The sequence below is a fragment of the Loxodonta africana genome, chromosome X (assembly GCF_030014295.1).
Source record: "Loxodonta africana isolate mLoxAfr1 chromosome X, mLoxAfr1.hap2, whole genome shotgun sequence".
Classification (NCBI taxonomy): Eukaryota; Metazoa; Chordata; class Mammalia; order Proboscidea; family Elephantidae; genus Loxodonta; species Loxodonta africana.
In genome coordinates, this window is record NC_087369.1 from 52,650,777 (window position 1) to 52,677,559 (window position 26,783).

The window sequence follows — 26,783 nt, forward strand, 5'->3', positions numbered from 1 at the left end:
TGTCAGGGAAGTTTTGTGTCAGGAGTTCTTTAACTATTTTCTCTGTGTTTTCTGTCCCCCCTCCCTGTTCTGGGACTCCAATCACACGCAAGTTATCCTTCTTGATAGAGTCCCACATGATTCTTAGGGTTTCTTCATTTTTTTTAATTCTTTTCTCTAATTTTTTTTCAGCTATGTTGGTGTTGATTCCCTGGTCCTCCATATGTCCCAGTCTGCATTCTAATTGCTTGAGTCTGCTCCTCTGACTTCCTATTGCGTTGTCTAATTCTCTAATTTTATTGTTAATCTTTTGGATTTCAACATACTGTCTCTGTATGGATTCTTGCAACTTATTAATTTTTCCACTATTTTCTTGAATAATCTTTTTGAGTTCTTCAACAGTTTTATCAGTGTGTTCCTTGGCTTTTTCTGCAGTTTGCCTTATTTCATTTGTGATGTCTTGAAGCATTCTGTAAATTAGTTTTTTATATTCTGTATCTGACAATTCCAGGATTGTATCTTCATTTGGGAAAGATTTTGATTCTTTTGTTTGGGGGGTTGTAGAAGCTGTCATGGTCTGCTTCTTTATGTGGTTTGATATGGACTGCTGTCTCCGAGCCATCACTGGGAAACTAGTTTTTCCAGAAAATCCGCTAAAAAAAAATGCAGTCAGATCCCTATCAGAGTTCTCCCTCTGGCTCAGGCTATTCGGATGTTAATGAAGCCGCCTGGGGAGGGTGGGGGAGGGATCAGAGAGATAGGAGAGTAGCACCTCATAATATAGCCAGAGTTGCTTGTCTTGCTTGGAATGACTATTATATCTGAGATATCTGCGGGGCGCGTCGCCTATGTGTGCTGGCTGTGTGGAGTTTGCCCCCGGGGGGTCTGGCCTGCTGGAGTCACGGTCAGATCCTCAGCTGTCAGCCCCACGCCCAACGTCAAGTTTGCCCTACTGGGACGGTGCACTCCCGACTCCAAAATCAGTCGCTGCCTCCCGGGGACTCCCCGTCCTGCCAGCCGCGTCGCCGCACCGCCCCCGCGAACCGGCTGGCCGCCCCCTGGGGTCCGCTCAGGCGAGCGGAGCAGCTCCCCGCCCCTGCGCCAGGACTGCGCGTCCCAGCTGGGACGCCGCTCTCCCCACTCCAAGACCAGTCGCTGCCCCCCAGGGACCTCCCCCACTGGCCGCTTCACCTCGCCGCCCGCGCGAAACGGCTGGGCCCCCCCCGGGGCTAGTTCAGGGGGGTGGAGCAGCTCTCCGCGCCTGCGCCGCGACCATTTGTCCCGGCTGGGACGCCGCTCTCCCCGCTCCAAGACCTGTCACTGTCTCCCGGGGACTTCTCCCACCGGCTGCATTGCTACGTCACCCGCATGAACTGGCTGGGCCCCCTCCCGGGGTTAGTTCAGGGGGGTGGAGCAGCTCCCCGCGCTTATGCCGTGCCCGCGGCCCGCCAAAATCCCAGCGGGACGGCTCCCCGGCTGGGACGCTGCTCTCCCTGCTCCAAGAGCAGTCACTGCCTCCCAGGGACTTCTCCCACCGGCTGCATCACCACGCCGCCCACGCGAACCGGCTGGGCCCCCTCCCGGAATGAGTTCGGGGGTCAGAGCTGGGCCCCTTGTTTGTGCCGTCTGCCCCCCTGGGCTCTGCCCCAAATCGGGCGCCGAAGGTCACCTGACTGGTACGCTGGCTCCAGGCTCTGAAAACAATCGCTGTCTCCCCGTATTTGTTCGTTCTCCGTCTCTAAATCTGTGTTTGTTGTTCAGGGTTCGTAGATTGTTATGTATGTGATCGATTCACTTGTTTTTCCGAGTCTTTGTTGCAAGAGGGATCCGCGGTAGCGTCCACCTAGTCCACCATCTTGGCCCCGCCTTCACAACCGTCACTCTTAACAGAAACTCAGCGCCCCTTAAGCAAGAAGTCCCACCCACTCATGGTAACCACTGATAAACTTATCTCCACATATGTGCCTATAGATAAGATTTTATTGAGACATGCAATCATAGAATTTCCCCCACTTCTGACAGCATCCAATCCAGAGCAAAGCCCTGCTTCCTTGAGCCTTCCCCAGTCATCTAATGAGTCCAAATTCTATGTCATTTCTCACACCCTCTTACTCAGATGACTCTTGTATCCTCCTGGTGTGTGTTTTCCATTGTGGGAATGAGAAATAAACCCAACCTATTCATTATAACAGGTATGTTCCTGGTGGTTTTCGGCTGTGGAGTATTGATACCACTGATGTCTTTTGTCTGGTCCAGGATCCCACATTGCATGTAGTTCTCATGTCTCCTTAGTCTCCTCCAATCTGGGGTAATACCTTTGTCTTTGTTTTTCATGGCTAGTTATTCTGTAGAATGCCCCTCCACTTGTCTGATGTTATCTTGTGATGAAATTGAGTTTATGCATTTAGGACAGAAATGATGTCGTGTCTTTCTCAGTGCATCATAGCAGGTGGTACATGGTATCAATAAGTCTTACTACAGATGATGTTGACTTTGTTTACTTAATGTGATGTCTGTCAAGTTTCTCCACTGCAAAGTTACTATTTTTCTCTTTATAATTAATAGTATTTTTTAGGGAGATAACTTCGAGACTATGCAAATATCCTGTTTCTCGTTGAGCGCTCATCCACTAGGTCCACTAGCCTCCACTGGTAATTCGTGCTTGCAATGATTATTACTGTAGCTTTTTTTTTTTTGCCTAGTGGTGATTTTCCACTTCCATCATTCCTTCTATGTTTATTAATTGGAATTCTCCTATAACGTGAAGCTCCTGTCTTCCTATTTATTCAGTTATTTATTTATATCGGTATGGTCGGACGGCATTGGTGATTCAGTGGTAGAATTCTCACCTTCCATTTTGGAGATGCAGGTTTGATTCCTGGCCAGTGCACCTCATGTGCAGCCACCAACCATATGTTAGTGGAGGCTTGTGTGTTGCTATGATGCTGAATAGGTTTTTTTTTTTAATTGTGCTTTAAGTGAAAGTTTATAATTCAAGTCAGTTTCTCATACAAAAACTTATACACACATTGTTATATGACCAGGCTTGTTCTCCCTATAATGTGACAGCACACTCCTCCTCTCCATCCTGTATTTCTTGTGTCCATTCAACCAGCTACTGTCCCCCCTGCCTACTCATCTCACCTATAGACAGGAGCTGCCCACATAGTCTTATGTGTCTGCTTGAGCTAAGAATACTTGAGCTAAGAAGCACAGTCCTCATCAGTGTCATTTCATGTCTTATAGTCCAGTCTAATCTTTGTCTCAAGAGTTGGCTTTGGGAATAGTTTTAGCTCTGGGCTAACAGAGAGCCCGGGGACCATGACCTCGGGGGTCCCTCAAGTCTCAGTCAGACCATTAAGTCTGGTCTTTTTACTAGAATTTGAGGTCTGCAGCCCACTTTTCTCCTGCTCCATCAGCGATTCTGTGTTGTGTTCCTTGTCAGGGCAGTCATTGGTGGTAGCTGGGCACCATCTAGTTCTTCCGTTCTCAGGCTGAGGGAGTCTCTGCTTTATGTGGCCCTTTTTGTTTCTTGGGCTAACATTTTTCTTGTGTTTTCAGTACTTCATTCTCCTTTGCTCCAGGTGGGTTGAGGCCAATTGATGCATCTTAGATGGGCGCTTGCTAGCTTTTAAGACCTCCGGTGCCACTCACCAAAGTGGGAGGCAGAACATTTTCTTAATAAACTTTGTTATGCCAATTGACCTAGATGTCCCCTGAAACAGTGGTCCCCAGACCCCTGTCCCTGCCACTCTGTGCCTTGAAGTGTTTGTTTGTATTCAGGAAACTCCTTAGCTTTTGATTTAATCCAGTTATGCTGACTTCCCCTGCATTGTGTGTTCTCCTTCCCTTCACCTAAAATAATTCTTGTCTACTATCTATTTTTTTTTTTTACTATCTAATCAGTGAATACCCCTCTCCTTCCCTCCTTGCCCTCGTAACTATCAAGGAATGTTTTCTTCTGTGTTTAAACCTTTTCTTAAGTTCCTAGAATAGTGTTGTCATACAATATTTTTCCTTTTGTGACTAATTTCACTCAGCATAATGCCTTTCAGATTCCTCCATGTTATGAAATGTCTCACGGATTCATCATTGTTTTTCATCATTGCATTGTATTCCATATGTGTGGATATACCATAATTTGTTTATCCATTCATCCGTTGATGGATACCTTGGCTGTTCCCATCTTTTTGCTACTGTAAACAGTACTGCAAGAAACGTACGTGTGCATATATCTATTCGTGTGAGGGCTCTTATTTCTCTAGGATATATTCCAAGGAGTGGGATTGCTGGATTGTATGGTAGCTCTATTTCTAGCTTTTGAAGGAAGTGCCAGATCAATTTCAAAAGTGGTTGTACCGTTTTACTTTCCCACCAGCAGTGCATAAATGCTCCAGTCTCTACACTCCCTCTCCAACATTTATTATTTTGTGTTTTTCGGATTAATGCCAGCCTTGTTGGGGTGAGATGGTATCTCATTGTAGTTTTGATTTCCATATCTCTAATGGTTAATGATCGTCAGCATTTCCTCTGTTAGTTGCCTGAATGTCTTCTTTGTTGAAGTGCTTGTTCGTAGTCTTTGCCCATTTTTTAACTGGGTTACCTGTCTTTTTGCCATTGAGCTTTTGCAGTATCTTCTAAATTTTATAGGGTTGCTGTGAGTCAGAATCGACTCAATGGCAATTTTTTTTTTTTTTTTTTGTAGATTTTAGAGATTGGGCACTGATCGGATTTGTCGTAGCAAAAAAATTTTCCCAATCTGTAGGTTGTCTTTTTACTTTCTTACTGAAGTCTTTGGATGAGCATAAGTGTTTGATTTTTAGGAGCTCCCAGTTATCTAGTTTCTCTTCTGGTGTTTGTGCATTGTTAGTAATGTTTTGTATACTGTTTGTGCCATCCTAGCATTGTCCCTATTTTTTCTTCCATGATCTTTATCATTTTAGATTTTATATTTAGGTCTTTGATTCATTTTGAGTTAGTTTTTGCACATGGTGTGAGGTATGGGTCTTGCTTCTTTTTTTTTGCAGGTGGATATCCAGTTATGTCAGCACCATTTGTTAAAGAGACTGTCTTTTCCTCATTAAGCAGACTTTGGGCCTTTGTCAAATATCAGCTGCTCATAAGGATGGATTTATGTCTGGATTCTCAATTCTCTTCCATTGATCTATGTTTCTGCTGTTGTACCAGTACCAGGCTGTTTTGACTACTGTAGCCATACAATAGTTTCTAAAATCAGGTAGAGTGAGGCCTCCCACTTTGTTCTTCTTTTTCAGTAATGCTTTACTTACCCAGGGCCTCTTCCTTTTGCATATGAAGTTGGTGATATGTTTCTCCACCTCATTAAAAAATGCCATTGGAATTTGAATCAGCATTGCATTGTATGTATAGATCGCTTTGGATAGAATAGACATTTTCACAATGCTAAGTCTTCCTATCCATGCGTAAGATATGTTTCCATTTATGTAGGCCTCTTCTGGTTTCTTGCAGTAGTTTTCTTTGTATAGGTCTTTTAACATCTCTGGTTAGATTTATTCCTAAGTATTTTATCTTCTTGGGATATTTAAATGGTATTGATTTGGTGATTTCCTCTTGGACATTCTCTTTGTTGGAGTAGAGGAATCCAACTGATTTTTGTATGTTTATCTTGTATCCTGATAGTTTGCTGAACTCTTATTAGTTCTAGTAGTTTTCCTGTGAATTCTTTAGGGTTTTCTGCTTGTAAGATCATATAGGTCTGCAAATAGAGATACTTTCACTTCTTCCTTACAAATCAAGATGCCCTTTATTTCTTTATCTAACCTAATTGCTCTGGCTAGGACCTCCAGAACAATGTTGAATAAGAGGTGATAAAGGGCTTCTTTCTCTGGTTCCTGTTCTCAAAGGGAATGCTTTCAGACTCTCTCCATTTAGAATGATGTTGGCTGTTGGCTTTGTAAAAATATCCTTTATTATGCTGAGGAATTTCCCTTCTATTCCTATTTTGCTGAGAATTTTTATCATGAATGGGAGTTGGAGTTTGTCCAATGCCTTTTCTGCATCAATCGATAAGATCATGTGGTTCTTGTCTTTTGTTTTATTTATGTGATGGATTACACTGATTGTTTTTCTAATGTTGAACCATCCATGCATACCTGGAATGAATCCCACTTGGTCATGGTGAATTATTATTTTTTTTTTGATATGTTGTTGAATTCTACTGGCTAGCATATTGTTGAGGATTTTTGCATCTAAGTTCATGAGGGATGTTGGTTTTTATTTTTCTTTTTTTTTGTGGTGTCTTTACCTGGTTTTGGTATCAGGGTTATGCTAGCTTCATAGAACGAGATCGGGAGTATTCTGTCCTTTCTTATGCTCTGAAATACCTTCAGTAATAGTGGTGTTAACCCTTCTCTGAAAATTTGGTTGAGTTCTCCAGTGAAGCCATAAGTGCCAGAGGTTTTTTTTTTTTTATGTTGGGAGTTTTTAAATTACCTTTTCAATCTCTTCATTTGTTGTAGGTTTATTTAGTTGTTCTATCTCTGTTTGTATTAGTTTAGGTAGCTAGTGTGTTTCTAGAAATTTGTCCATTTCCTCTAGGGTTTCAAATTTGTTAGAATACAATTTTTCATAGTATTCTGTTATGATTCTTTTAGTTTCATTTAGGTATGTTGTGATATATCACCCGTTTCATTTCTTTTTCAGGTTATTTACTTCCTCTCCTGTTTTTCTTTTGTCAGTTTGGCCATTGGTTTATCGATTTTGTTGATTTTTTCAAAGAACCAGTTTTTGATCTTGTTAACTCTTTCAACTATTTTTTCTGTTCTCTATTTCATTCAATTCTGTGTAATTTTTGTTATTTGCTTACTCTGGTGCATGAAGGCTTCTTTTGCTGGTCTCTTTCTATTTGTTCTAGTTGTAAGGATAATTCTTTGATTTTGGCCCTTCTTTTTTTTTTTTTTTTAGATGTGAGCATTTATTGCTATAAATTGATCTCTGAGTACTGCTTTTGCTGTGTCCCAAAGGTTCTGAAAAGAAGTGTTTTCTTTCTCATTTGATTCTATGAATTTCTTTATTCTGTCCTTAATTTCTTCTATAACCCAGTAGTTTTTGAGCAAGATGTTGTTCAGTTTCCATGTGTTTGATTTTTTTTTTTTTCCTGGCTTTTTCTGTGATTGATTTCTACTTTTGTGGCTTTATGGTCAGAAAAGATGCTTTGCAGAATTTTGGTGTTTTGGATTCTGTTAAGACTTCCTTTATGAACTAATATGATGTTTATTCTGGAGAATGTTCCATGTGTGTTGGAAAAGAAAGTGTACTTGGTGCTGTTGGGTGGAGTGTTTTGTATATGTCTATGAGACCGGTCAAGTTGGTTGATTGTGGCACTTAGATCTTATGTGTCTTTACTGAGCTTCTTTCTGGATGTTCTGTCCTTCACCGAAAGTGGTGTGTTGAAGTCTCCTACTATTATTGTGGAGCTGTCTATCTCACTTTTCAATGCTGATAGAGTTCATTTTATGTATCTTGCAACCCTGTCATTGGGTGCATAAATATTTAATACGGTTATATTTTCTTGGTGTATTGTCCCTTTAATCATTATATAGTGTCCTTCCTCATCCTTTCTGATGGATTTAACTTTAAAGTCTATTTTGTCAGAAATTAATATTGCCACTCCTGCTCTTTTTTGATTTTTGTTTGCTTGATATATTTTTTTCCATCCTTTGAGTTTTAGATTGTGTCTTTAAGTCTAAGGTGTGTCTCTTGCAGGCAGCATTTAGATGGATCATGTTTTTTTCATCCATCTGCCACTCTGTGTCTCTTTATTGGTGCATTTAGTCTATCTCAGGCCTAGGGATTTCAGCCGCTGAAGCTGGCTTGGGGGTGGGGGGGGCGCGGTAAAACATACACAAGTACTTATCTTTTGCCCAGAGTGCCCTTCTCCTCAGGTTCTGGAGGTGTGAGTGGGCTGTGTGGCTGGCTGATTCTCCCGGAGGAAACTGCGGCCGAATGCTAGGACCAGCCTGCAGCAGCAGCAGCTGCTCCAGGAATGGTGCCTGAGGGCTCCCCACTGTTCGAGTCCGGTAACTCCTCTCTGCTTCTGAATGGTCTCTTCCTTCCCCTTGCCCCTCAGTTCGTTGTCTAAGCTTGCCTTTGATGCTCAGGGCTCTCAGCCTGTCACAAATATACTAGTTTCACTTGTTTTTGGGGGTCTTTGTTGTAAAGAGTGCTCAACGGAAGCGTCTGTCTATTCCTGCGTCTTGGCTCTGCTGACATTCTGATGTATTTTTGTGTGTGTGGTTGACAATTTTTTTTCCACTTCACTTAATTTTTATATATTGTCTTTTCCTCTTTTTCATTGTTGTTGCTTTTGTATCTGCTGAGTCTTTATGTTTTGTTTGTTTTTTATTTTGATGTGTAGGGTTGTTAGTTTCCACTGTGGTTACCTTAATATTTATCCCTATTTTCTAAGTTTAAACCAAACTTTTATTTCTTAACTTCCTCTCCATATGAAAAATCTATAACTACATTTTTTAGTCTCTCTTTTTTTATTTAATCTGGTCATGTTTTACATAATGACGTCTCTTTTCCTTGTTTTGAGCGTTTTAGCTTTATTTTTATGATTTGCATATCTGGGTTGATATCTGTTTGTTCTGTTCTGTGTTCCAGTCTTGGGTTTTTATCTGATGTTAACTATTTTCTAACCGGAGGACTTCCTTTAGTGTTTCTTGTAATTTTGGTTTGATTTTTGCAAATTCCGTAAACTTCTCTTTATCTGGAAATGTCCTAGTTTCATCTTCATATTTGAGAGACAGTTTTGCTGGATATATAATTCTTGGCTGGCAGTTTTTTTCCTTTAAGGCTTTAAATATGTTGTCCCATTGCCCTCTTTCCTGCATGGTTTCTGCTGAGTAGTTCGAGCTTAATCTTACTGACTCTCCTTTGTAGGTGACTTTTCGTTTATCCCTAATCCCTAGCCACTCTTAAAATTCTTTATCTTTGGTTTTGGCAAGTTTGAATACATCTTCATGATTTTCTTTTGGGATCTACCTTGTGTGGAGTTTGATGAGCATATTGGATGGGTATCTTTGATGCTATCAGGGAAGTTTTCTGCCAACAGATCTTCAACAATTCTCTCTGTATTTTCTGTTATCCCTCCCTGTTCTGGTACTCCAATCACTGGTAGGTTATTTCTCTTGATGGAGTCCCACGTAATTCTTAGGGTTTCTTCATTTTTTAACATTCTTTATCTGATTTTTCCTCAGATATGTTGGTGTCAAGTGCTTTATGTTCATTCTCACTAATTCTGACTTCCATTTCCTCAGTTCTTCTCCTATGACTTTCTATTGAGTTGTGTAATTCTGAAATTTTATTGTTAATCTGAGTTTGATTGCTATCTCTCTATGGATTCTTGCAGCCTATTAAATTTGTCATTATGATCTTCTCTAATCTTAAGTTCCTTTAATGCTTTGTCTGTGTGTTTCTTGGCTTGTTCTGCATTTTGCCTGAGCTCCTTCCTGATCTCTTGAAGAGTTCTGTATGTTAATCTTTTGTATTCTATGTCTGGTATTTCCAGGAAGTTCTCTTCATCCAGAAGATTTCTTGATTCTTTGTTTTGGGAGCTTGCTGAAGCCTTCATGGCCTGCCTGTTTATGTGATTTGATATTGACTGTTGTCTCTAAGCCTTCAATAAGTTATTGTATTTATTTATTTTATGTTTGCTTACTGTGTCCTAGCTTCTTGTTTTGTTTTGATATCCCCAAATAGGCTGCTTAAATGATCTAGTTTAATTATTGATGCTTTTGAAGCTCTCATATCTTGTCACCAGGTGGTTAGAGGTATTACCAGGTATATGATTCCAGGAATCTGTTTACTTTTCTTGTGTGGATTCAGTCAGTCACCAAGTGCGTAGAGCAGGCTCTCACCTACAAAGAGCAGGTGTAATTGGTATAGGCACAGGTGTCTTGCTGTGGTAGGGGGTCAAGCACTGAGCAAGGCAAGGGACTGACAACTGCCACTGGTCGTCTGTGAGGAAAGCAAATCCCTGTTTCCTGGAGTGCCTAGGCGGATGGATTTTGCAGCTGGACTATGGGCACCCAGTGCTGTTGGCTGTAAGGGCTGGGAGGCACCACTTATCCTTGGATTCCTGTTGAGGGTGGCTACATGGTGTGGGTGGAGCCACCAGCCCTCAGACCCCTGATGTGGGTAGGTGAGGACCCTGCTTAATAGGCAGAGCAGTGTCAAATGTCACGAACCTACCTCTCCACCATATAGCTGAAACAGTTGAAGTTAGATTTCAGGTTTATACCCTGTTGTACTGTGCTAATGAGGGCCTACACTGTCGAAATGGGCCCACACAGGTTAATGCAGGGGTGAAAAGCAAAGTCTGTGGACCACTTATGCCTGTGCCTAGGCAAAGGAACTGTTTCTGCCCTGAGTTCTCAGCTTAGGGGAGCTGGCAGATTATTTTCCCCCCTCTATTTGTTAATTCGTTTCTTGTCCAAGGCCGGGAGAATGGTTTAGGGTGTGTGACAGGTCCTACTTCCAGCCCAAAGTTGCTATAACTGAAGCCGGCTCAGGACCTGGTGCAGAGTGGGGAGGGATCAGTTAAATGGGAGAGAATTTTTTCCAAATGGGTGTTTTTTGGTCTGCGTGATAGATTAGACACAAGTACTCATCTTTTGCTGAGAATGCTGCTTTTCGCTGATTCTGGAGGTGTGAGTGAACTCTCTGCAGCTCAGTCTCTCCTGATGTAGAGAATGCTTCCTGAACGCCTCTGCTTGCTTCACTGTGCTCACACCAGTGGATCCAACCTGTAGGGTGCTGGTTCCTGCAGGGTCAGGTCTGGCAACTCTTCGTTGCCTCTGAACCATCTCTCCATTCCCTGCCACTCAGTCTGATTCCTCAACTTTGCCTTTGATGTTCAGGGCTCCTAGATTGTCATGTATAATCAATTCATTTGTTTGTTTGGATCTTTATTGTAAGAGTGACCACCAGAAGTGCCTGACTACTCCACCATCTTGGCCCCGCCCTTCTGAACAGGTTTCAGTGGAGCTTCCAGACTAAGATGGAGTAGGAAGAAAGGCTTGGTGATCTACTTCAGAAAAATCAGCCAATACAAGCCTTATGGATCACAATAGTCTGATCCACAACTGATCATGGAGATGAAGCAGGACTGGGCAGCATTTCGTTCTGTTTTGAATGGGATAACCATGAGTTGGGGGTGACTTGACAGCAAATAACAACACAATAACAAGCAGTATGGTTTCATAAAAATTAATTTTATTCTATGGATAATAATCCATTACTGTCATTTATTTCATAGCTCAAATTGTCCCAGCTTTGGCCACTGGGAGCTTCTTCAAGTTGACTCCTGTGTCCTTTCAACATGTCCCCCCAGTTTTTCGAGCACTTCCTTTCTTTCTGGCAACAGAAGTATTCCAGGCTCATGTTGTACTTTCCCTGCCCTAGTACTGGAATCAGCCATGTCTCCAAGGAGCTCTGGTGCCTTTTATTGGAGAAACCAAGACTGGGCACTAGATACTGGGGTATCACTGCTTATAGGTCCTCTTGGCAGGTTTGAATTTTGTCCCCGCAAAACATATGTTGAAATCCTCACCCCGTACCTGAATGTGACCCTGTTTGAAAAGAAGACGTTTTGTTTTGTTATGCTAAAGAGGCAGTACTGGAGTAGGGTGGGTCCTAAACCTAATTATTATTAGTATTATTATTTGGGGTAGTTGGCTTTTTTTTATTGTGCTTTAGGTGAAAGTTTACAGCTCAAGTTAACTTCTCATTTAAAAATTTATACGCATATTGTCTTATGACATTGGTTGCAATCTCCATAATGTGACATCATGCTCCCCCTTTCCACCCCAGGTTTCCTGTGCCTATTTGTCCAGCTGCTGTCCCTTCCTGCCTTGTCATCTTTGCTTTTGGACAGGAGTTGCCCATTTGGTCTCATATATTTGATTGAACTAAGAAGCATGTTCCTCCTGTATGTTATTTTTTATTTTATACCCGTTGCTGTCGAGTCAATTCTGACTCATAGCAACCCTATAGGCCTGTCTAATTTTTGTCTGAAAAGTGGGCTTTGGGAATAGTTTTGGTTCTGGGTTAGCAGAGTGTCTGGGGGCCGCAGTTTTGGGGGTTCCTCCAGGCTCTGCCAGACCAGTAAGTCTGGTCTTTTTTCATGAATTACTTCAGAGTTATAAAAAGAGCAGAATAGACACAGACACACACAGGGGTAAACACCCTGTGAAGATGGAGGCAGATGAATCTACAACCCCAGGAATGCCAAAGATTGCTGGTAGCTACTAGAAGCTGAAAGAGCCAAAGAAGGACCTTCCTCTACAGCCGATTCCCTGAATTCAGACTTCTAGCTTCCAGAATTATCTCATGAAATCACTTATAGCAAGAAGTTACAGGGGAGGACCGGAAAGCAGGAGACCTATAAATTGTCACTTTGAGCAAATCACTTAACCAGTTTCCTCATTTAAAGAATAGCACTAGCTGACTTGAGACCACAGGGTCCAGTCACTGACGGATTGTAGAGGAAAAGTTGGACATGAACTCCAAGGACCAACAGGGGCAGGGCTTTGGCAGGAGCTGAGGCAATTGATGTTTTGTGAAACACACTCCAAATGTTTATGTAGATAGTAGCTGCAAAATAATGGGAGAGATGGTGCACAAGCTGGATGTAGAGTTTACTGGGGACCCAGTAACTCTCTAAATGTAGGTGAGAGGGTTTCTGGATGACAGACAAACCAAATGGTAGAACTGAAGGCAGCCCACAAAGCAAATGAACAAGCAAAGAGCCAAAATATGGATAAACTCATCTTTGAAACTGATAGCAAGTTTGTCATCAAAGGCATGATGGAATGGATTGTTAACTGGAAACAAAATGGTTGGAAAACAACCTCTGGAAGAGATGTTGTCAACAGAAATTATTTTGGGAAGATTGATCAAGCTTCTGAAGGCATGGATATTCAGTGGAAGTATGTTCCTGGTTATTGAGGCATCAAAGACAATGAAGAAGCTGATAGATTGGCCACAAAAGGGTCCAGAAAATAAGATTCATTTTCATCATAGGTGTTACCTTCTCTCTTGGAGTTATATCTGCTGATGCCAACTTCCCTTTTTCTCATGGGCATCTGGAATCTCCATATAAAACTTTTTTCATTTTTGTTTCTGCCTTTTTCTACCATTGATATTAACAACTTCTTTGTCAATTAATTACAAGAGACTTTCTGCTTGGAAAAAAAAAAGTAGCACTTGCCTGCAAGAATGTGGTTATGCCCTCCTGCTAGCTGCTGCCAATGGAGTCTGTTCTAATACGTCAGTTCTTTTACTGTGATGGGTGTGGGATATTCTGAATCTCCCCCCTGGTCCCACACCTACTCCCCTTGGTTGTGGAGGCTAAATGAGACCCCAGTAAACCTCAAGAATACTCTACACCAAGCTTAAGGAAATTAGTATTCTCAGGTAATCAGGGCTGGCTTCATGGGTGTAGAACCTGGGCAGTTTAGTGCTCCGCTGTCACCATCTTGAAATTCAGGGGACCCCACATTTTCATTTTGCACTGGGCCCCACAAATTGTGTAGCTGGTCCTGCAGGTGATAAGACAATGACTAGCAAAAGTCAGAAAAATAATGTCCCCAATTAGATTCTTGGGGGCTTAGAATATACCACGATAATTTCGTTCCGGCTGAAGCCATTTAAGTGTTGACTCTGTCTCCTGGCTGTTGAGGGGAAAGAACTGTTCTGCTCTAGGAAGTGGCTCTGTCCTGTATATGGCCAGCATGGTACAGGTATGTGAAAAACACCGAGCCAATAGGGCTGAAGATAATCATTATCCTCAGCAAGAACATTTCCTGAGCATCAGCTCCATGGCTCTCCCTGTGCCAGTGGCTGTAGGAAATACACAGGGTCTCACACTACTGCCATCTTCAGAGAGCTCCCAGCTGGATGAAGAAGGTGGGACACAGATATGTCTGAGATAACCTTGAGATTAGCTCCAAATGAGGCACAGCTCTATGGCTCAGGAGTTCAGAAATGGGAAAGGGATCGCTGGTCACTGGGCTTTCAGGAAAAGCTTCAGGCAGGGTCTTAAGTGATACATGGAACTTTCTAAGTGGAAGAGTGAAACAATCCAAGCCTCAGTCCTGGATATGGACACAGAACACATTCCCTCATCTGTGTCCACCACGGTGAGTGAGTGGGAGATAGGGTCAGCAGATGGCCAGGGCCCAGGTCAGGGGTGGGGAGGAGGATGTCCCCTGAAGGCCTGTGTTGTGGAGTCATGGGCTCATGGTTTTCAGGCAGTTGGCAAGAAAAAATTTGCTCTGTAGGAAAGTGTTTCAGAAGGGGGACCCCGAAACCTCCTGAACCTGGGGAAAGATTCTAGCTGGCGAACAATTTCTAAGTCATTCCTAAGTATATGTAGGCCTTGCCTAACATCGGCCCTGCCTTATCAGCATTCTGCCTGCACTGTAGGTATGAACACTGCTGCTCACACAGTTTATTATTTATACTAAAAACTCATCTCCCAACAGCCCCAGAGTGTGCCCTGATGTAGTTTTGTTCTTTGCTTTCTTCTGGGATTGTGTAAGTAGGATAGAGGATCTCTTTATCCTGATTATGGAGGAGTCCAGGGGGTGCATTTCCTGCGTGGACTCAGGAGCTCCAGGGGGAAGAGGATGACTTTGAGGATTCTTCAGAGTTTCAGGCGACTGTTCTGGAGGAGAGAAAGGGGCAGCTGCTTTCTCTACACCTGTGCAGATTGGATAAACATGTGGTTGAGGAGTTAGACGAGGGTTACCTCAAGACCACAAGCCTGCACCGAGCAGGGGCCATTTCCAGAACTTACTGGGAACCTCACTCAAAGTCACTCATCGAGTAGAAGCACTTTGTGGTGCAAAAACACCCAGGCCCAGCACCTGGCTGGTGCATCAGAAGGTCTCTGTGCAAACAGGGGGCAGCATGGCTGCTCTTATTTCTCTGTGGAACTCTAGAGGATCTGGAAGCTGCTGTCTCTTTTCTGGTTTCTGGTCAGGCAGCAGGCTAGGACACTCTGCAGCCAAGCCTGCAGGGAGGAGGAAGCGTGACTATGCACCCAACAGACAAAAATCAAAAGAGAACCTTTCAAAGACCCTTAGGCAGCCCAAGCCAGCTCTTCCAGAAGCTTCATTTGCCATTATCACTGTCATGGTTGCCCTGGGGGCAGTGCCTGGAGTAGTGGAAAGACAACACCAAAGACAACCTATTGTACCACAAAATAGGATGTTTCTGGGTCCATCTTTCAAAGTGGTTGGTGCAGTGGAGCCCTGGTGGTGCAGTGGTTAAGAGCTCAGCTGCTAACGAAAAGGTCAGCAGTTTTACTCTGTCCTATAGGGTCACTATGAGTCAAAATCAACTCTACAGCAGCAGGTTTGGCTTGGTTTGGTGGAGTGAAGGGACCAGAATTGGTTAGAACAGGTGAGAGTCAAAGGCTGAAGGGGAAGGCAAGAGGGGCATAGATTAGTAGTAGGAGTTCTGGAACTGCCCGAGCAAATCACTCTTCCTCTCCAAGCCTCAGTTTCCCCATTTACAAAGTGAAGGTGGCGATTCACTTTAAGGTGGCAATTAAGAGGTAGAAAAGAGGAGGTAGACCGTTAGGTCCCTGGGGGTAGATTGTTGGCACGGAGGCTGGGCACAGGCCCAGAAGAGTCCTCCACTAATGTTTGAGGGGCCAAGGCAAGAGTATAAATGAAGTGTTTAAATATTTAAAAGGTATAAAGCAAACTAACAAACTGTTAAATAAAATATGTTCTATTTGCCAACTTTGAAAAAATATTTTCACGTTGAGCTGGGAGGTCAGGCTTCAATGAGAATTCTTGGACTCCTCAGAGAATTCTGAGCATGGAGCATGGCAGTGTGGAGAGAGCCGACCCCTGGGCCCTGGCTATGGCTCTGGTAAGAATGTTCTCCCACTAACAGACCTCCTGTCCCAGGGAACAGAACTAAGTGCCCCAACCCCTGTCCTTTGAAGTCCATCTTTGCTTCCTAAGAGCTGTTCCCCATCAATGGTAAGTGTGATATGGATGCTAAGGCGGCCTGTTCCTGGGAGACATGGGACTACCCTGATGGCCAACTTTGGCTCAAGGACCCCTGAGAGCTTGGCTGAACCTTTCTTAGACTGCACAGCCAGAAGTCTATGGTACCTCCACCTAACTTTCTCTCCCTCTCTTCTTTACTCAAACTCAGGTTTACAGCATGGTCACAGTCTGAACACTCTCCCAGCTTTCTCTAGCTCCTTCCTTATTTCCTTGCACACAGACATCTCGCTTGATAAAATCCTTGCACAGTTCACCCTGCCTTGACACCTGCTCTTGGAGGACCTGAAATAACATGTTGACCCCCAACCCACTCCCCTCCTTATCTTATCCCTGGCTCCTTCCCACACCATGAGGTACCTCATGTGCGTGTCTAGGGAGTCCCAGGTACCCAGAAAATGGTCTAGAAGCAGCCCCTAGTAGGCAAGTCCCCTCGGTCTGCAGTCTCTTTGCCCTGTCGTGGTATGGGGGGGGGGCGTGGTGGAGGGCTAGAGCAGGGCCCTCTAAAGTGTGGGAAACAGGCAGGGGGCTTCCCTTGTCCAAGTCTAACATGATACTGGCCAGGAGCCTCCCCTTCACACTGCCTTCCTGCCATGCTCTGGCTGGGACAGCTCATAGAGTCATGCTCTTGACCTCCATGGTTCTTTCTCATTTGCCGTGCCTGTGTGGCTCCTGGACCATGCTTTGTAACCTCCTGGGCTAGGGTTGTGATCATTGTCACAGGCCCTTCACATCTTTTGTCTTCTTTCACTTTAACGAGAGTCTATGGAAAACATAGGTTTTCCTCTGTTACCAGGGAGAAAACTGAGGCTCCAAGGTCAAGTGAGTGTCCATACTCGGGTCTTCTGATGCCCACTCCTGTGCTTAGCCATGACCTGCCAGCCAGTGGTGGCATTCATGTGGTATCACAGAACTCCCCTCTGGTAGTTCAAGTATTCCCTAATCCCTGGGAAATCAATGTGCATTTGAACTGAAGTTCTTCTTTCAACCTTGCAGCAACCTCACTGGGGGAATGGAAGGTCAAGACTGTTGTCCCCCAAGCCAGCTAGTTCCAGCCCCTCAGAACTTAGCATTATACCTGCAGTCTGGGTAGCGGTAAGCAAATCTGGGGTCACAGGTCCTCAGGGGCCTCAAGATGTCCTTCAGCCGGCTGGCGGCCCCCAGGACTTCAGGATCTGGGCGAGTACCCTCCGCACACTGAGTGAGCGCAGCATCTATCTCCTCCTGCACGGGGGAAGGGAATTTCCCCTGGAGAAGTCGGGGCAGCAACTGCCGACACACCAGCACCAGGCTCTGCTTCTCTGGGATGGCATTACAGGAGGGCAGCTCGGCCTGGCAGCCAGAAACCAGGCAGCTAAAGATGTCTTTATTCTCTTCTGCCCTGGTGGCTACCTGGCTGCCTGGAAGAGAAACGGAAAATATTACATGCCCCACTGCCTGTTCTCCTTGGGGAGAGTGCCACTAATCAGAATCCATGGGCAAAGCAGGTTTCATTTCCTAGCATTTCCCTATCATCAGGGCTCAGGGTCACAGTGGCCCCTGATGAGATCAACATGGGAGTTCTCTCTGCTATAATGTCTGTCTGTGTCATAATAGTCATGGAAAATCCACTTCTCCCTCTCAGAAGCTGGGCCTGTAATTGTAGGAATCACATCCATGTTGTTCTACTCCTGTAAGTACTGAATTAAGGAACTCAGGAAAGTATTAAGACTGGTATTACTTGGCCTTTTTAAATAAAAAATCAGGAGAAAGTACAGGTAACCCAGAATATGCATCCAGTGGTTGTACTGGAGTGGTGTTCAGTACTGATGTCCTGAATATTCTGGAATCAGCCTGATTTCTTCTAATTTTATTCTCCTTGATAAAGGCAAATCAAGAAATGAGTAAGCACGGTTTAATTTGTCTATGTTTGTAGACCTACTCATATAAATACAATAAAAAATCAGAAAAATTTTGGGCTCAGAAAATTTGGTCACTGTTAGAGATGGGGATGTTCAAAGGGTTCTAGAACCCTGGATGAGCCCCTGCACATATGATTCACTCATGCATCTCCTTTGGTGCCATGCCTTTTAATTAGAAAACTTTATATTAAAAAAAAGTGCCAAAATAGATTGTGAAGTATACCAGCAAGTCAGCCAGATATTTAAATTTTAGATAAAGACTAAAAACATCTGATGAGAAAGGCTCTAAGAGAGATAGACCTGTGAGTTGTGTGTGTATATGGTGGGGAGGGAGGCACGTCCCTGGGCCACCTCACAGACCGAATTGGACAACAGCACTGCCCCTGGTGGGCACAGTCGGGGTTGTGCAGGATGGGAAATGCCTCTCATGGACAGGGCTAAGTCCAGGTCCCCTTTGGAGTTGGAGGTGGAGCAGAGACTCAAATGGGTAAGGGGAATATTTTACATGGCAGCTAACATCCCCGAACTTGGGTTGCTCTTTCTGTGTCACACAGAGACTGGAAAGGCCCGTGGTATAACCCCTGACTACCCCTCCCTAGCTTCTGTCACCCTGAATTCTCCTCTGACAGCCACTCATCCAGGCCCATGCTGGTTACCTTCCTGCTTGTCAATGACACCCAGTGTGCTGGCATTCCGGATGAACAGATGCCCGTTGCTGAAGATGCCAAACATGCCTGCATCGATGTGGGTGAAGTAGAAGAAATAGTTCAAATCGTTGTTCCTCAGAGACTCCAGGACACCAAGGAGCTGGTAGGCGAGGTCGGCTGCCTGGTCTGGGGGTGCACCATAGAATTCCTGCAGTGGTCTGGTGCTGGTGCTGACAAGGAATCTGCCACAGGAGCCCAGATACTTGGGCAGCGGCCATCCCTCTGCCCCAGGGAAGATCTGCCAAGCCAGAAGGAGGAGGCAGGAGAAGACACTCAGAAATCTCAGTCTCTGCCTGTCACCATGAGCACACAGAAAGATCAGCCTTACCCAGGCATCCTCCGTCTCCAACCCCCTCTGTCTCCAAACCCGTCAGCAAAAGTCTCTCAACCCTTTCTATACCTCTTTGAAACTGACAATACCCCCATCCCTCCCTCCACACACATTTTTTTTTGTTCAATTATTAAAAGATTTGGAAAAGGAGGCACTAATTTCCACACTGTGGATTGTATTTCAACAGAGTTTCTCCAAATGTGGAGTCCCTGGGTGGCAAAAATGGTTAAATGCTTGGCTGCTAACTGAAAGGCTGACGATTCATACTTGCCCAGAGGCACCTCAGAAGGAAGGCCTGGCAATCTGCTTCCAAAAGGTCACAGCCATTGAAAACCCTATGAAACAGTTCTACTTGTGCACCTGTGGAGTGGCCGTGAGTCAGAATCGACTTAACAGCAACTGGTTTTGTTTTGGTCTCCAAGTGTGGTACAAGCCTCCCGATGGACTTGCTGTGTTTTTAGATGGCATACAGGATTTAAGGGAATACGTTTTAAGAGTTGTGTAGTTGACAAAACATGAATAATATTTGAGATTTGACAGATATCATTGCTTAGGAAGAGACTATGGGAAAAAAAGAGCATCAACTTAAGGCTTATTTAAAGAAAAATATTACAAAATAACACTATAGGTGGTTTTGGGATATGGCAAAAATCATGAAGCTGGCCCTTGGATGACCCACATTTAGGAAATCACTGTACTGGCCTGAAATCTTTCCTCCTGGCCCTGGGTGGATCAGCCTGGCTTGGGTAACTAGACACTCACAGATGCTCTCCCACTGACTGGGAGACAGCTTAAGCTGGTCTACGAAGCACACAGCCCCAGGCCTGTCTCTTCTGTCTCCTTGTAAGAGCTCCAAGCATGTGGATATGTGAGGTGAAAAAGCAGGAAGGGAATCCTGCCTGGTCTTTTCTTGACTATTTATTGAAGCAGGTATATCTAGAATGGCATTTCTTTAAACTATGAGAGAAATGAAGTAGCCCTGGTGATGCAGTGGTTAAGAGCTTGGCTGCTAACAAAAAGGTCGGTGGTTTGAACTCACCAGCTGCTCCATGGGAGAAAGATGTGGCAATGAGGGAAATAACAGAAACTTTAAATACGTAGCACCTTCTTCCTTGCTTTTCCTTCTTCAAAAAATGAAGCCATCCCCCTCTCTGATGAGTTTCTGTTATCTTCTGTGCATGCTCATCTACCTGTCGCTTTTGTAAAGAACCCATGTCCAAGTGCTTCTTGGCATTTCCCATGCCCAGAGGGGGCGTTGGGCCTGCTGGTGATGCCCACATATGTGTCCACAGAGCCATCCCCAGGTGGGTGGCAGGTCCCTGCCAGGCTGAGTGGAGGGTCCCAGCCCCATGGTCCCCATCCCAGGCCTCTCAGGAGCCAGGGCTGTGAGTAGCTAGTGTCTGCTGCTGCTGCCAAGGTTAGAAGGATGGGAGAAAAGACCTCTGAGACAACACGCATTCCTTCTCCTCTAGTGTCTAACATGCCAATTTTCCTAGAATCGTTTTTGTAAAGAGTCAGAGAGCTCTGGGTTTGGGTTTCATCTTTGACTTTGGCTAAGTACTTAACATCCCTGAGCCCCAGTTTCCTCATCTGGAAATGGGGACAATAATGATATTCCTGTGGGGTTAGCATTTTTTTTTTTTTTTTAGCATAAGCATTAAACGAGACAACGATGTAAAACCCCAACATAATGCTTGGCACATAGCAAGTGCTCAATAAATGAGAGCTGTTATATATTCGGTTGTCATCCATTTGGCCTATATTTTATTAACTGTTTTTACTGTGGCTTCCTCTTTTCCCTCTCCTCTTTATCTCCTTCCTCCTCTTTCTCCTCTCCGCCTCTCTTTCCTCCTCCTCTCTCTAACTTCCCTCTTCTTCCTGTTGCTCCCTCCCACTTCCTAGTTTCCTTTGTGCCTATTATGTGACCCCTGTATTGTGACCCTTGGGGTTTGGGGGAAATTGGTGTGGTTGGACTGCACATGGTCCACGAATGCTTGTTTATGTAACTGCCTGTCTACTACTGGACTGGAAGCTGCAAGAAGGCAGAGACCTGTGCCTGTTTTGTATCCCCAGGCCCTAATGCATCTTCATTTATTCAACTATTTCCCATATTGACGGACATTTAGGTTACTTCCATTTTCCTCTCTTTTCCAAGTGTAGCTTCAGGGCACACTTCTGCAAGGGTTTCTTTGGCTCCTTTCTCTGGAGTCTCCAGAACTTGCTCAAATCTTGCTACTCTTTGAGGCACAGGTCAAACTTACCCTTCAGGGCAGCCTCAGACAGTGAAGGTGGCCATTTAGCCACCCCACCCTTCACCTACCCGCTCCCCTCCACCCCCTTGAGCTCTCCTACCGTACTTCCACAGTGAAGAAGCCAAGGAATGCCACAAAGATTCTAAAATGGGCAGGTGGCCCCAAGGCATGCAGTAATGGATAGAGCGCTCAACCCTGGGCCCGCCTGAAAGTCTGAGGAGGCTGCTCCCCTGAATTTATGCTCATACCCTCCCGGGCCCACAGCAGAGTTGAACCCCTCTTTTGAGAGGCTTTCCCAGGTCTGCGGCGTTGGAGGGTCGCTGCCTACCTGTAGAAGGATGGGGTGCGCGTTGACTGCCAGCGTGTAGAGCAGTCGCAGCTTGTCGCGGTCGGTGAAGTGGTCCATGAAGATGCTGCCGGCGTCTGCCACCTCAGCATACCGACGGACCACGCGGTCCAGGAGTCGCTGCGACGGGCAACGCAAAAGGGGGCTGGGCAGGCCCTGCGGGGGTGTGGGCGAGACCCCCAGGACGGGGAAATGGGTGTTGAGCGCTGGCGGGGGCCGGCAGGAAGGGCGGATGAACAGGCGCTGCGTGTGGGGGAGACCCCGCAGGTGGGGGCCTGGGAAGGAGCGGGCTGATTGCTACTAGAGGGCGGGGCAGGAGGGGGAAAAGACCCCTGGGGCAAGGAAAGGGGGCGGAACCCTCGTGGGGGAGGGGGAGTTACTGAGGGGCGGGGGAGGGGGGATCACCACGGGGCACGAGGTGGGCAGCGAAGGGCGAGAGGGAAATTACTGCGGGGCAGGAGGAAGCGGGCCCCTTATCCTCTTAGTGGGCTCTCCTCACCCCACCCCACCCCTCACCCGGCAATCCAGCCTTAGAGCGCCAGTCTGTGTCTCCTTCCACCATCACACTCCCACCCTGCCCATGTTATCAGGCTGAATTAATCAGAGCGCCCTCCTGTGATCAGCTCTTTCGATTTCTTCCACCATTTCACTGCCAAGTTGTTATTGTGGATTTGGACTCATAGCGACCCTATGTGACAGAGTAGAACTGCCCCATGGGATTTTCTAGGCTGTTTTTTTTTTAAATCTGTACAAGAACGGATCTCTAGGTCTTTCTGCCACGGAGCCGCTGGGTGGGTTCAACTGCCAACCTATTGGTTAGCAGCTAAGCGCTTAACCATCCCCTTTTTCACTGCTACAGCGCCGCCATTATTATGTCACGCATGAGCATCTTTATATGTGCCACTTTGTTCTTTTTGTGGGGATTAAAATTTAGAGATATGAACCTAGGCTTATTTTCCATAACCTTTCAGCCCTCCTCTATACCTTTCTTCACACTCTGAACAAAAAAGATAATGAGCCTGTTAATAAAAGAAAAGAAATATAGTTATGGACACGGCCCTGGTGCCAGTCAGCCAGAATTCAACCTGGCTTCCACGCTTGCCAGCTGTGTGACCTCGAACAAGCTACTGAGTCTCTCTGTACCTTGGGTTCCAATCTTAAGTGAGGGTGACAATTGTAACACCCTATTTTTTTAAGGAGACACAAGGATCAAATAAGTTAAGAGATGTAAAATATCTAGAACAATGTCTGGCAGGTAGTGAGTACTCAGTAAATGCTAGCTATTGTTATTAAATTAATTAAGGAAGAAAAAATTCCCAGCAGAGAGAGCAGTTGGTGATAGCCAAGGAACGCTGGCTTTATGAATTGAGAACAAGATTTTCAAGTTCTGAGAAGCTAGCTTTGAAGATCACAAACCAAGCCCGAAAGATCCAGGACATAAAAGTGTGTCCGCAGGCTGTGGGTTTGCAGGATGCTGGCCTAGTGGAGGCCTGGCTAACTGAGTTGTTGGGGTAGGCAGCTAAAGGCAGTCTCCAGAGCCCTGGGCACCCAGCACGGGGTGGGGACAGCAGCCTGGAGCCCTGGGTCCCCCCCAGTAGGGGCACAGGAGGGTGGGAGGACCTCTGAGAGACTTGACGTAGGAGTTTGGAGGTTGGAGAGGATATGACCAGCCATCCCAGTTTGCCTGAGACTGAAGGGTTTCCTGGGAAACAGAGCTTTCAATGCTAAAACTAGGAAAATGAGTGGGTTGGTCACACTACAACCAGGCCACTGCTGGCATGGCTGTGGTCAGAATATGCTCCTGCCACCAGATGAGGACTAGAACAGTCTGATAGAGGCTAATGTGCATGCTCGTCAAACCACCATAGTGTGCGCAATTGGTGAGCCCCTGGACTCCCCAGGGAGGTGGGGAGGGGACTGGTCAAGATTCTGAAGTGACTGGGCAAGATGAGATGTGACTGGGGTTGCCTAACAGTGCTTGGATAACTCTTTCCATGCCTGAGAGGAGCGGGGCACAGGAAGCTCAGCTCAGGCAGAGAAAATTAAAGAGGCTCTCAGTCTTCGAGCTTCCAATTCATGTGTGCTTTGTCCTGTGGAAGTGTTTACAGTTGGGAGGAGAGGGAACTAACCCACCACGTGCCAGGCAGTGGGCTGGGTATTTCCTGTACAGTTCCCTGTTTAATACTCTCGGGTACCCCACTCCGCGTGCATCTGGCAGTTTGTCATACTGTGGGGGCTTTCGTGTTGCTGTGATGCTGGAAGCTATGCCACGAGTATTCAAATACCAGCAGGGTCACCCATGGTGGACAGGTTTGAGCTGGGTTTTCACACTAACATAGACTAGGAAGAAGGACCTGATGGTCTGCTTCTGAAAAGAATTAGCCAGTGAAAACCTCATGAATAGCAGCGGAACATTGTCTGATACAGTGCCAGAAGATGAGCCCCTCAGATTGGAAGGCACTCAAAAGATGACTGGGGAAGAGCTTCCTACTCAAAGTAAAGTCTACCTTAATGGCATGGATGGAGTCAAGCTGTCAAAACCTTCATTCGCTGATGTGGCACGATTCAAAATGAGAAGAAACAGCTGCAAACATCCATTAATAATCGGAACATGGAATGGACAGAGTATGAATCTAGGAAAATTGAAAATTGTCAAAAATGAAATGGAACCCATAAACATTGATATCCTAGGCATGAGAGAGCTGAAATGGACTGGTATTTGGTCATTTTGAATCAGACAATCATATGTTATACTACGCTGGGAATGACAACTTGAAGAGGGATGGCATTGCATTCATTGTCAAAAATAACATTTCAAGATCTATTCTGAAGTACAACGCTGTCCGTGATGGGATAATGTCCATATGCCTACAAGGAAGACCAGTTAATAGACTATTATTCAAATTTATGCACGAACTGCTAAGGCCAAAGATGAAAAAGTTGAAGATTTTTTACCAACTTCTGCAGTCTGAAATTGATCAAACATTCAATCAGGATACATTGATAATTACTGTTGACCAGAATGCAAAAGTTGGAAACAAAGAAGAAACAGTAGTTGGAAAATATGGCCTTGGTGATAGAAATGATACTGGAGACTGTATGATAAAATATGCAAGACTAATGACTTCTACATTGCAAATATCTTTTTCAACAACATAAATGGCAGCAACCCTACGTATGGACCTAGCCAGATGGAATACACAGTATCAGATTGACTACATCTGTGGATAAAGGTGATGGAAAAGCTCAGTATCATCAGTCAGAACAAGGCCAAGAACTGACTGCGGAACAGAACATCAATTGCCATGTGCGAGTTCAAGTTGAAGCTGAAGAAAATTAGAACAAGACCATGAGAGCCAAAGTATGACCTAGAGTATATCCAACCTGAATTTAGAGACCATTTCAAGGATAGATTTGACGTGTCAAACACTAATGACTGAAGACCAGATGAGTTATGGAATGACATCAAGGACATCATACATGAAGAAAGCAAGAGGTCATTAAAAGGACAAGAGAGAAAGAAAAGACCAAAGTTGATGTCAGAAGAGACCCTGAAACTTGTTCTTGTATGTTGAGTAGCTAAAGCAAATGGAAGAAATGCTGAAGTAAAACAGCTTAACAGAAGATTTCAAAGGGTGGCTCGAGAAGACAAAGTAAAGTATTATGATGACATGTGCAAAGACCTGGAGATAGAAAACCAAAAGGGAAGAACACTCTCGGCATTTCTGAAGCTGAAAAAATTCAAGCCTCAAGTTGCAATACTGAAGGATTCTATGGGGAAAATATTAAATGATGAAGGAAGCATCAAAAGAAGATGGAAGGAATTCACAGAGTCACTATACCACTATACCATTTTGGGAGGCAACATATGATCAGCAACTGATAGTAATGAAGGAAGTCCAAGCCGCACTGAAGGCATTGGCGAAAAACAAGGCTCCAGGAATTGACCGAATACCAATTGAGATGTTTCAACTAATGAATGCAGCGTTTGAAGTGCTCACTCATCTATGCCAAGAAATTTGGAAGACAGCTGCCTGGCCAACCGACTAGAAGAGATCATATTTATTTATGCCCATTCCCAAGAAAGGTGATCCAACTGGATTCGGAAATTATTGAACAATATCATTAATAACACATGCAAGCAAAATTTTGCTGAAGGTCATTCAAGAGTGGCTGCAGCAGTATATCGACAGGAAACTGCCAGAAATTCAAGCCGGATTTAGAAGAGGACGCGGAACCTGGGAGATCATTGCTGTTGTCAGATGGATCCTGGCTGAAAGCAGAGAATACCAGAAGGATGTTTGCCTGTGTTTTATTGACTATGCTAAGGCATTCGACCGTGTGGATCATAACATAACAAATTATGGATAACATTGCAAAGAATGGGAATTCTGGAACAGTTAATTGTGCTCATCAGGCATCTGTACCTGGATCAAGAGTCAGTCACTCAAACAGAACAAGGGGATGCTGCATAGTTTAGAGTCAGAAAAGAGGTGCTTCAAGGCTGTATCCTTTCACCATACTTGTTCAATCTGTATGCTGAGCAAATAATTTGAGAAGCTGGATTATATGAAGAAGAACCAGGCATCAGGATTGGAGAAAGACTCATTAACAACCTGCGTTATAAAGATGACACAACCTTGCTAGCTGAAAGTGAAGAGGACTTGAAGCATTCACTGATGAAGACCAAAGACCACAGCCTTCAGTAGGGATTACACCTCAACATAAAGAAAACAAAATTCCTCACAACTGGACCAATAAGCAACATCATGATAAACGGAGAAAAGATTGAAGTTGTCAAAGATTTCATTTTAATTCGATTCACAATCAACACCCATGGAAGCAGACATCAAGAAATCAAAAGACACATTGCATTGGGTAAATCGGCTGCAAAAGATCTCTTTAAAGTGTTAAAAAGTAAAGATATCATTTTGAAGACTAAGGTCTGCCTGACCCAAGCCATGGTGTTGTCAGTCACCTCATATGCATGCGAAAGCTGGACAATGAATAGGGAAGACTAAAGAAGAATTGACGCTTTTGAATTGTGGTGTTGGAGAAGAATATTGAATATACCATGGACTGCCAAAAGAATGAACAAATCTGTCTTGGAAGAAGTACAACCAGAATGCTCCTTAGAAGCGAAGATGGTGAGACTATGTCTCACATACGTTGGATATGTTATCAGGAGGGACCAGTCCCT

General features: G+C 44.6%; 1 protein-coding gene across 1 annotated transcript in view; it reads right to left on the minus strand.

The window, feature by feature from the left end:
• Positions 1-17,105: 17,105 nt before the first annotated feature.
• Positions 17,106-26,783, minus strand: part of DIPK2B (divergent protein kinase domain 2B) — a 63,098-nt gene continuing 53,420 nt past the window's right edge. Inside the window, exons 3-5 of the mRNA XM_003417973.3 lie at positions 21,566-21,739; positions 18,604-18,892; positions 17,106-17,446 (exon numbers count right to left, since the gene is read on the minus strand). Coding sequence (XP_003418021.1) covers positions 17,106-17,446; positions 18,604-18,892; positions 21,566-21,739 — 804 coding nt within the window. The remainder of the gene's footprint in view (positions 17,447-18,603; positions 18,893-21,565; positions 21,740-26,783) is intronic.